The 11,575-nt window shown below is 51.1% G+C and overlaps 1 protein-coding gene across 1 annotated transcript; it reads left to right on the forward strand.

Moving 5' to 3' along the window:
* Positions 1-8,961: 8,961 nt before the first annotated feature.
* Positions 8,962-11,422, forward strand: LOC100900997 (BRCA2-interacting transcriptional repressor EMSY). The gene is made up of 2 exons (XM_018640980.2): positions 8,962-9,106; positions 9,209-11,422. Exon 2 carries the CDS (start codon positions 9,232-9,234, stop codon positions 10,669-10,671), a length of 1,440 nt encoding a protein of 479 aa, XP_018496496.1. The 5' UTR covers positions 8,962-9,106; positions 9,209-9,231; the 3' UTR covers positions 10,672-11,422.
* The last annotated feature ends 153 nt before the right edge of the window (positions 11,423-11,575 follow it).

An 11,575-nucleotide genomic window follows, 5' to 3' on the forward strand; every position in this document is an offset into this window, starting at 1 on the left:
AAATTCTCGCGATTCCGAAATCGGATTCTCTCACGGTCCGTCAAGACACGCAACTCGCGTCAGGTTACTTGTTAGCGCACATTATAAATAATGTATTTTTAAGGCGTGCTACGGTAGACGCTACAGCCGCTTCTCCATCCGCTGATTCATTGCACTACTGCATGCGGATAATGATCATGGCTCAGCGGCATTCCCCGGGTCTTCGCTAGAATGAGCTCAGGGTCTCCCCGATGCGGTCCTCCAAGTTATCGAGCGGATACACCTGTGTCTGGTGTTCCTGGTGGCCGCCCTCATCGGAGAGAAGCCTTGTGACCACATCTAGCTGCGCTGGGAAGAACTTCAATAGTCAGATCTGCTGGCGCCGCCGGAACTACAAGCGATGGCACTTTGCACCCGTTTGTCGCGCAACGAAAACGCGGCGGAAGTGGCGAAGATCTTGCCCCTAAAGTCCAAAAACAGGCTGGAGCGAATTCAGCGCTGTCAATCGAAGTTCCCTCGCCAGCGTGCGAAGAAGAATGAAGGAGCGTTCTACTTGATTCTCAAAGCTGTGTCTACTATGCTTAAGATTTATGTCGGGAGAAGCGACATTCTTCGGCTCCAAAGGAGAGATTAGCGAAGATCTTTGCGACTATGTTGGTGCTATAGCATTGTTACACGTCGCGGCGAGACCCGGTCAGCGTGGCTTTTGTCTGTCTGAGTACAAGGCTGCTTCCCCAAATTCCGTCTTTCATGCGCCCGGGTCACGAGCAGCCGCTTTCCTCCTGAAGCCTCATTTACTCCAGTTTAATTCCATCGCGAGATGCCATCCATGCCGGATGCCATCCACACTCCCTGGATGTAAACTTTCACGCTCCCGAATTATTCGGGAAAAGTCGGGCACTCAAGAAGTTAGGAGACACCTCCACCAAGTTTTGAAATGGCAGAATCAGAATCTTACGTACCTAGGTCTGATGTGCGCTCTTCGGAAACGTGGCCGGCAGCTGCTCCGCCGCTCGTTCTTCAACCCAGACGTTCATTATCATGACGCGCGTAACCAGCAGACGAGGGGCCCCTCATTGAAATAAAACAGAAGGCATAGGTGACCCCCAACCCCTCTCTTGGCATGCTCTCTCGAAACGGACGTGAGATATCGAAGCGATCGTAAAACTCAGCTCGGATCAAGCATCCGAGTGTGTTTTGGAGCGTTGGCGTCGGAAAGATGAGACGATCTAGCTGTCGGTGACACGAAGAGCCGTAACCACAAGTCGGTTTTTCTAATGATCGAAAGCGTCTGGGTTCCGCATCTCACTTTCGACGCATTGTGTATCGCAGGCGCCGAAAATATTTGAAATGTCGAGAGATATTATGCCCAGTTTAACTTCCACGTTCATATGCATTCAATTTTTTTTCTAAACGTCCGCCGCAAAGTAGAAAGCAAACTTTTTTCGCATGGGAACTTCCGCAGCGGAATTCGGAACGATTCCTTCATTTCAGACGAATCATGGGCCGGCTGCTCATCCATCGATGATCTCCGAACTCAACTTGATTATGATTGAGGAATTTCCGTTTGAACCTCCTCATTTCTATTCATGCTCGATTCATTTCAATCGAAAGAGTCATTCCGATTCATGTGCTGGCTGTGGAGAGGACCGATGAACTTCAAGCTGAGCGGGCTTGATTCCTTTTCGGAAAACCGTAAGGAGACGATCCAGTTCAGGATATGACGCATGTGAGCGACTCAGCCGTGGGAGCGGGCTCGAGATCTCATCGTCTGGGACGACCAACATCAAAGAATTGAATACTAGACGTCTCGTTGCACGATCTCAAAATACTTTCAGTGATTATTACCAATTCAGTCACGCCATTGGTGACAGCACGTTTAAGTCGCGCGTGACTTCCATTTATCCGGAGGGATCAGAACGCGTTCGCGCTCAGTCATCGCCAACGCCCAGTACGGAGAACATGAACGCCAATCAGTGTTCAATTCTGACGACTCTGTCAATTTTCCTCATTTGGACGACGGTCGCGTCCGGGCAAGACCAGTGCGTCGACCGGAAACGCCGAGGGGACTCGGACCTTCAAGTCTGTGGTCCAAACCGAAAATGTATCCAAAACAATTGTCTCACAGTCGTTCCAGCTGAAGACGATCGATGTCGTTCCGTGCTCTTCGGTAACGTGAACCTCGTGAGGCCAGAACTGTTCCCGGTGACGGCTTTCGAGGTCTATCAGCGGCAGTGTTACATTCTGTGCGTGGATACCCTGAACCGTAAAAACACCGCCGTCCTGGAATGCCGAACTCTCTATCAATAAATCGACTGAATGTGGATACAGACAAGTCTGTTTCACAAATTCACAAGAACCATTGTGATTCCACGACTTTTCCTTCGGATCTTCCAAACGTCCACGGTGGGCACTTCCACCCGATCCCGGACGGATCTTCCCATACCTTCCACCGCTCGTTTTTCTTCCCTAGGAGTCTGAATGATCCGTGGTCCATGATCATTGGTCCGATCGCGAGCCGGTATCTATTCCATTATGGCTCGATCCGAGCTGAGCTCACTGGAATCTGCTCTGCGGCCCCTATTCGCGATATATAGGATGTCGGCTACCGATGCGAAATTTGTACGTTCGGATCGGAGCTTGTCTTGACCGATGAGAATCAAAGTGACGTGGACTGAAACGTTGTCCCTCGTGATCACGTCGTCTCTCGGGGGGTTTCGTCGGCTCAGTACGCTGAGCAGAGCGTCTAGCGATTTCTGTATCCTTTTCCTTAAAAGCATGAGCCTGTTCTTCGTCCGCAGCGCGATTCGGGTCGCTATCCCCGTCTGAGTAAATCGATTCACCAGAGAGCGCTCTCAACTGGATCAAACAGAAGCACGTGGTTTGGATTTCTGCTTTCTGAGACCAGTATCCAATTTCCTAGCGACTCTCCAGCATTCCAACCCTCACGGGAATCGAACCGAGGCAGTGGCTTACGGCGAACGAGAGTTGATAATTCGACAATCTGAAACTCACGAAAAACTCTTGACGGAGGCCGAAACGAATTATTCTTAATTGGGGTGGAGGTCCCTGCCTAGACTATCAAGGCGAGTCGGGATGGTGTAGGACGTCGGCTCGTGCAGAAATGTCCCATCCAAGGTGACGAAGTGTGCCCAATCCACATCGGCTCGCTTCAGTTTTCGATACAGCGAAAGGGTTCGTTGGCGCCGGGCACCGGCGGAGAAATCTTCCCTCACAAGTCAAGGCCTAATCTCCAGGGGCCTCTGGTGGCAAAACTCGCTCGCGTTGATACCCTTCCAGAAACCTGTCCCTCTCCTACCAATGCTCGGAGAACGGACCGCACGGATGGGCTGCTGGAATTAACCGATTCGCCTGATTGAGGTGTACGCTTGTCTACAAGCCATCATGAGCGAGATGTTCTGACCTATTAGATTCAAAATGAATCCCAAGTGGAAAGCTTGACAGCGATCCCGGTTCAACGCTCGATGTTTGTTGATACAGACAGAGCTGAGCGGTGGATCTCGGGACTTTGAGCTTCTCTGTTCGTCTCCAGCCGGCACGGGATTGAATATTGATCAATGATCATACTAGTTAGATGATCAGCAGCCATAGAGACTTGAGAGGTCATCGGCTAAGGCTCAATCCTTTCATTTCAGGTAAATCAAGACCGAAACCTTCCGGGGATCGATCAAGCAAACGGAATCAGCTCTGATGCTGAATGAACGCAGAAAGATACACGGTTTCGGTGTCCTGGTCAAGCGGAGCGCGACCACCGGTAGCCTGGAATGATCTCCAGCCGTGAATTCGAGCCATGTCTGACCGTTCGCCGAGCTGCTCGTTGGATCGCAGCTCAGCACTTATCACGACCGCATCGCGACGGGACTGTTTATTTTATTATCATGGTCAGCTAGAGTCACTGGTTGTAATATTTAGATGATCGCAGGTAAACGACAGCTCTACGCGGCGGAATCCGGGGTCGAGAGATCCTGTGAGCTCGACTCCGATTCCGAAATTACATCTGATACCGCTCTTTCCCTATAATTGCGGGCTGTCTCTAGAGACCATACCATGAGCCCGGCTCAAAAGACAAAATAGTCCGCTGTCTCCGACGACGAATGTTCGGAACTCTCGGGACGGGCCTGTGCCTGTAGTCAACGCCGGGAGTAGCGAGGATACTCCAAAGGGGAAGAATTCCTCAATTAAAAGCAATGACTTCTGTGTGGAACTGGCGTAACCCTAAAGCCTCGAAAGCTCGGAAGCGGGGGGGATAAACAGGTTGGAGGAGAAAGCAAATGGCACTGGGAGATCTGGAATGGATCTCTGCATGAGGCCTCCTCGACGGTCACCCACACACTCGAGAACGCTGAAGAGCGAAATCCATGGAACTCCGAATATCAACGAATATAAGCGGAGTAGACTCGACCGGAAGGAGAAGTCAGCGCGACATGGTCCCCTTCCAAGGCGAAGCCCTCGGAACCAAGGTGACGTCTGGTTCGGCAGACAGCCTGCGGCATATGATCTCGATACCGTCGAATCTGAGAGAGTTATCGCTGTGACTTCATCTAGAGGGTTTCCACTCATTTAGTGCGGGCTAGATAGCGTCGCCGGAGCGCCACGCTGTGGGACAGCAGTCTCCATGAGCAACTCATTCAATAAATACAAGTGTGGCCTATTTTGGGTTGGTGATGTATGAAGAGGGAATAAGTGACAAGACAGCGTGCGCCTCTAATGTCCCTCTGGTCGAAGATCGGGCCTCCCGGAGCCGTCCCGAACAGCTCTGAAACAGCTCCATAGGGTGCGTATGTTACTTTCAAAAACGCAGATGATCCGCGACCGAGTTGTGGGTATTCATGTCGCCCGTACGAACATCAGAATTCGGCGGTCATGGTCCGCCCGGAATCCATCGGCTCTCTTTGGTCGAGTGCACCGCAGATTCCATCGTGATGAACCTTTTTTACTGTTCAAACAGATCGATGATGACGGAATATCAGACAATCAAAAGCATCGGAGTGACCAGGTTGATGGTCCCATCGAGGTCTTGATCTCACGGGAGGCGAAACGCTCCCCTCATTTTCCGGACGGAGGAAAAATCTTTAGCAGCGCTCAGAGTTATTGAGCCACAGGGAGTGTTGTCGTTAATTATCTCTGGAAAGACCGAGTTGTATTGTCTCCTTTGGTGAAGAGGCCCAGCATTCTGGCTTGGCGGAAGAGACTGGCTGGGCTGTCTTCCCAGGATGAGATCAGATATCTCAGAGTCTCTGCTTGTACTCCATCGTATGGAAACCATCTGACGGCTCTCGGCAACCTTCAGATATATACGAGTATAGAGGGTGCTGGAATCTGGTTCGAGGATTTGGGCTCTCTCGGAGACCAAGCGCTCTCCGGAGCTCTCTTCCGCGCGAGGTGGATAATGTTCTCCGGTAATCAATATGGGTTGACCAGTGAAAGCCCCATCGGACTCCGGAGAATCTCTTGCCAATAGGTTCCTTAATCGAGAATCGGCTGGCTCAACGAATGACGAGGTCTGGAATATCCGACTGATGAGGGAGCGATTGTGGTCGCAGGCACAGGATCAAGTCGGAGCTGAGCCGAACTGCCCAAATCAGACTTGTCCGTCTGAAATCGGAAGTCTCCTTCCACACAATGCATCGTCTGGAACTCTCGATGAATCCATAGGCGCACATTCTGGCCTTTGGACTGCTTTCTGGGTATCGCTCGCTCGAGCACGCCTTCTCTAAAAATTTCACGGCAATGACTTCCAGCTTTGTTGTAGTCATCAGAATTTAGTCTGCAGTCGTTAAGACTTCCTATCCGTGATTGCTCTCCCGAGCGGGCGTGAGCGTTGGAAACTCTACGTTTGCGTCCCGACTTTTCGGCAAAGCTTGAGCGCTCGGCATCGAGCTCTTCCGTTGAAAGAAATAATTCCTATCGCCAAGAGAGCTGGATATCGAGTTAAATTCGTGAGATCTCGTGATACGGGGCACGCGTACCCCAAGCGAGCCAGCAAACATGAAGGAAGAACCGAGAGAAGATCCGAACAAAGAATTCGGCGTCGTTGATGGTGGCGCCGGCCAAAGCCATGCCGGTTGCGGATGGTTTCTTCGAAAAATCCTCGAGTCTTCTGGGAGGAGACTTCTTTAGGAGCGTTAGCCCGCCGTCCGACCGTCCGGCCGGCCAACCCACCGTTCGGTCCGTCGCTAGGTCGGTCATCCCTCATCTGAGTTCTCTTTTGTGTTCGTTCAGCAGTCCGATCATAAACGGAGATGTGCCGGAGAGACCGTTTGCTGGGATCGAGGACGCTACTCAATTCCTGGAATTCTGTTCTCCGATTCCCTGTCAGAAACTCAACGGTTAAGTAGAGACTCAGCCACGTCATCCTGTGATATTCTGCAGCGTAGTCTGGAGTCGATCGGCGTACATAGAGGCGTCTCCGGTTTTCGCGGAGGCAGTTTACAGACACTCAAAGGGTTACATCTGTTTGTGTTTATATCTCGGGGCCTCAGCTTCTCGGTTTCTGTTTTGCGCCGTCCGCGTCCACTGAAGCTTTACCTTTCTTCGGTATTCAATCCTTTGATTACGGTTCAGAAATCGAGGGGTATGCTAGGAGCGCTTCATACACGACACATTGTCACATCGACATTATCTCCACAAGCCAACGGTGTTCTCCGTGAATCGCATGAATTCGTGGGAATTAAGAAGTAAAGGAGACGTCCTTCCTTGAGATCAAGCAGAGAGTTTTGCTGAATGATTCGACGAATCGACCAGGGAGCTGAACGCACCCTCACTATTTTTGGGAAAATCGATGCTGCCGAGCGCTCCGATTGCCACTCCCTTAGAGTCAAGAGGCTGACCTGGCCAAACATTCCTGTAGAAAGCCGACTCGGCCCCACCCCGAGACAAAGATAACGATACTGGAGAAATGTCGTACCAGCAGGTACGCACGTAATTCCCCACAGACGCAGATCCCCTCGTCGTCAAATCGTCAAAACGTTCCATGAGAGCGATGACGTATCCCAGGGTCGAAAACACTCGCGACTAACATGCGCATATGATAGCAATTTCTTTGTTTCCCTTGGAGCTTGCTCCTCAAGCACCTGAGAGTGTTTTTCCTAGGTCTCAGAGCTGATTCACGCCCTTGTGACGCCATGCCCCCACGTCATAGGATGACGAGCAGCTTCAGAATCCATATTTTTCATCGAATCCACATAGCGCTTACGGAAACGCTAACCAAGAGGGAAGTGAAACTCATTGAACTTTGTCAATCAGAGAGGTGACTCCGACCACTCCAAAAGAGCGGGAGACCGCTCCGGTCGGTTATCGGCGGAAAGGAACCGATAGGTATCGAGCTTGTGATCGAGGAAGTTGAGTGCCGGAAGTTTCCGCACAGACGATCTTTCGCGGTGCCATATTATTCGAAAAATTTTCATTCGAAAAATAAGTATCTCCTCATGGTTATATCGGAATTTCTTTCGGGTCGAGTTTGCTTTGCACCCTCCCGGGGCCCGCAAGGTCGAAGCTGGCATTCCTTTCTCAGGACTCAGTGAATGCCGGCAATCTTGAAATCACAACGGAACGTCATCATTTATCAGTGTTAGTATTTCGGAGTTCCACATCGAGGTGCGATACAAGGCCGGAATCTTCGAAATCTGCCCCTCATGGGGTACCTTCTGTTCTTAGGAAGACCGCGTAGGGTACGCGAAACCTCGACGAGGAATGCCCAACCCGTGGGACTTGGGACCTGAGCAAGCGTATCCCAAACGAGGACGCGCGAATACTTCTGAATCCTTCAGAGTCGTTCCGACTTCAAGTTGAGTCGGATTTCTGTTTTGGCCCAGAGATTGAGAAGGAATCGTGATGGAAACGCAGTTTCCCCCCTAGAGAATTATCAGAACACGATGCCGGACAAACTCATACTCATCAGGGGAGAAAAAAGTCCGCTGGAATCCTTGTAGCTCGCTGATGCCTGGAGCTTAGGGAAATATCGTTAATCGGTTCCGAGACTCGAGCGGAAAGGCGGTTCCTCCTCGAAGCCCCGAGCGGAGCTCGAGTAACTTTGAATCAATGGCAAGCATCCTGCAGCTTTCTACTTCGGAAGATTAGCGACCCGCGGAGCACTTCAGCACAGCTCGCGAGATCCCGTTGGTATGCTACGAGCCAAGATATTCAAATACACCCTCTGTCGATATACTCTCGACCTTGATTGGAGTTGCGACTCCCAGTAGAAAATCGGGCCACCCTTCTCCGCCGCGGGCACGCTTTGACGGGGATGAGCAAGGTCCGACGATCTCTCTGGACTGGTCAAGCCAGAACGAATAGCACTAGGATCTACTCCGATTGTGAGAATACTCGATTTTTCCTGAATCGCTAGGAGCCACTGGCGCTGCCTTGAAACCTCCAGCATTGGTTAGGCAGCTCGTCCACAGTGAGAATCGCTACTACAGATAACATGTGGTTCGTTGCATTTTGCTCGCAGTATCTGATCACAGGAGCAGAAAGGAGTCACATCAACTCACCGGTACCTAGTACTAGTTTCGGGAGCAGTCACATCTGGAACTGACAGCGAGGTCCGACCTCGCTATCGTACAGGGGAGCTCAAACGCCTTATCCGTGAGATTCGCCCAGAGGTGCCGGCGAATTCGGATACTAGAAATCGTGTGATTGAAGAAGACGAACAACCGCTCCGCACACGACGGAGAAGCCTCGCCGTGAGATTACGGTATGGATATCCATAAGATCAGGAACTCAGGTCACCTATCGGTCTCTGGAACTTCATCGCTGAGGTGTCTGTAGCATCGGAGAGATATCGATCGCTGTACCGTTTCCCTGCCGGTGCCGTCTGCTGCCACTCTCCCGCTGCTGCTCCAGTTGCTGCTCTCTCCTCTCGGGCTGGCGGCTGCTGCCATCGGAGCGGAGTGTTTGAGTCATTTACAAATGGCGGCACTCTTCGCAGCAGCTATTTTGCTCGGGTCCGTCGTTTAGCAGGCGAATATTTGACGGAGTAACTCATTGTGTTCCAAACAAACTAGTGCTCTTGGTGCTCATATTGGTGACAATCAAGCCTGAAATTGTGCCAGAGAAAATGTAACTTTGTCAAGAACGGTCTCAGGATCAAAAGCGCTATTCGAGAGTAAGCCACTAAGCAGTATGGGGAATATCTATGCAGCCCATGTACCAATTGTTTCGACTATCCACATTGATTACATTTGAACACTCTTAGCCGCTGTTTCAGGTCGTCCATTCGAAATCGGAATCATGAGTGAATTACAGATGTTCAGCTGTGGCAATAAACGGAAGCTGCAGCTGATGTCGTTCTCTTCGTTGATCGACGCCTTGAGAGCAGGCGGAGCACTGACCCAAGAGAAGAAAGCTCTGCTGCAGTTAACGGTCAACTCGTTGACGATATCCTCTGAGCGATACAAAGCGGAAATCCGTCGCGCCGTAGCCAAGGCGAGGAGCTACAGCGACATCGACGACACGCCATGGGCCATGGAAGGCCGACGAGATACGTTCCTGTTGCCACGGAACCCTTCGCGATCGACTTGGGCTGCCCCGTACGCGGCCTACACACCGAAAATGGTTCCAGCGCTCGTGAAGTTGCCCAAAGCTCCATGCAAGTCGGTCGAAACTCAAACCGTCACTCCGCCGAAGCCCATCGTCAATCCCAAATTAGTCGTCGTGAGCTCCCCTCGCACCCAAACTACGCCTACGGTTGTCTACGCCAATCCCAGCGGACAACGTCAAGTGCGGATAAATTCGCAGACGATCGGTAAGACCATTCCAGTGGTCGTGAATTCGAAGGGTCAGGCGAAACTTGTTAGTATGCCAACTGTCGTAAAGCCGACTGTCGCCTCGATGACTCCGGTCAATGCTCAAAAGACATCGCAGCATCTTGTTGTCAGCAGCTCGGCGAATCAGCACAGCAAACAAATTGTTATCACGACACCCAATAATATTGTACATAAAATCAGCGCTCACGGAGCGACCCAGACCCTTCAGGTTCGACCGTCGACTGGAACGGCCGTCGTGACGAAATTGCTCAACACAAACCGAACGGGGGAGCTAAAGGTTATTCAAAGACCTCGTGTAGCTCAAATACGGGCCCTAGGCGCACCAGTGGCGACCTTAACGCCCGTCGGCGTGCGGCTCACCCAATCGAATGGTCGATCACCGCAGTCGTCGTCCAGCACCAGTTCGGACTCGGCTGGACCACCCCCCACTAAAATAATGAAAGCCGCAAGTCAGTGGAACTACGATGACCACTCGGTGATGGCCAAACCTCCAGGTGTAGCTCCGTCTTCGACATCGGTAGAAGCGATGGGAATCAGTGTCGGTGGGGGCGATGAGTCTACGGAACGGAAATCATCAGCGAGCAACTGTGTTCCCGTGAGCAGCGCAGCGTCCTCAGCAAACCCTCAAACGAAGACGGTTCAAATAGTTCAAATGTCCACGAGTGCTCAAAATTCTCACGGGACGACGACGGTCGCCGTGGCAGCGTCCTCATCTCCTCGACACGCAACCAGGCCTGTCAGGATGGTCACGCCGACCCCGATAATGCAGAGAGCGAGAGATTCTTCGAGAGCCGCCAGTGTCGCGTCAAACGTTGTAGTTCAGAGTTTACCCTATCAAAATTATCAAGGTTCCATCTATAAAATGGTTCCCGAGGACGTCATTCTGGAAGAGGAGGTCGTATGACAGCGACGCACGCTTTCTAGGCCATCGCAGTAACTATATACATTGTGTGCCAGACGCGATTGTAGATCTGTAAATGCAAATGTGGGGCTCTCGGGGTGGATAGTATCATCACAAATCCTCGATCAATTTCTCCTAGGTAGCCCTAGCTTCGTCGGCTGAATGTAGCGTGATGTACAGTGTTCTCTTCGTTCCCCGTCGATCGTTGGCGCTGAAGGAGTCGTGGGCCTCAGGAACTTCGGAACTAAGGGAGACAGCATCGGAATCGGATCGGAATAATCACATTCACATATTATACATGGGAATCTCTCTATGTCTTCTAAATAATTATACTTGATTGGATCCGAACGCCACTGACGCGACAGACGACGAACTTCAACGGATATGCTCCTCAAGGCCGCTCCGGCTCCTTGCGGCCGTTCTGTAATCAGCACATGTTCCTGAGCACATGAGTTCGTTCCTGTAAATGTAAAGTACAGTTGGTTGAAAGCATCAAGAATCGTACGATTGTCGTTGACTCGAGGTGATCGGTATGGGTAGATCCTCGGAAGTCTGAGAGCGTTTTTTTTTAAGATTACGTAGTGTTGTTATGTGAGTCTTGCGTGTATCCGGACAAGAATCACTTCGCGTCTTTCGAATACACAACTTTGAAATACTCGTGACTCTTCACCAACGCCGCCGTTAATTCCCTCCACTTTCATCTGGTAGATTTCCTGAGTTTGACGGACCTTCCTACGACTAGCCGACAGTTCTTGTATCACACAGGATAATAAAATTAATTCATCTGGAAACTATGGGAGTCCTTCCATTCAAGGGCCACGTTCTTCGCTCATCACACCTGTACCTTCGAAAAGCCGTGGTGGGTTGAATCGAGCGTATTGTGCAAAAGCCGCAATGGTCGTAATTA

The sequence above is a fragment of the Galendromus occidentalis genome, unplaced genomic scaffold (genome assembly GCF_000255335.2).
Source record: "Galendromus occidentalis unplaced genomic scaffold, Mocc_1.1 scf7180000077515, whole genome shotgun sequence".
Lineage (NCBI taxonomy): Eukaryota > Metazoa > Arthropoda > Arachnida > Mesostigmata > Phytoseiidae > Galendromus > Galendromus occidentalis.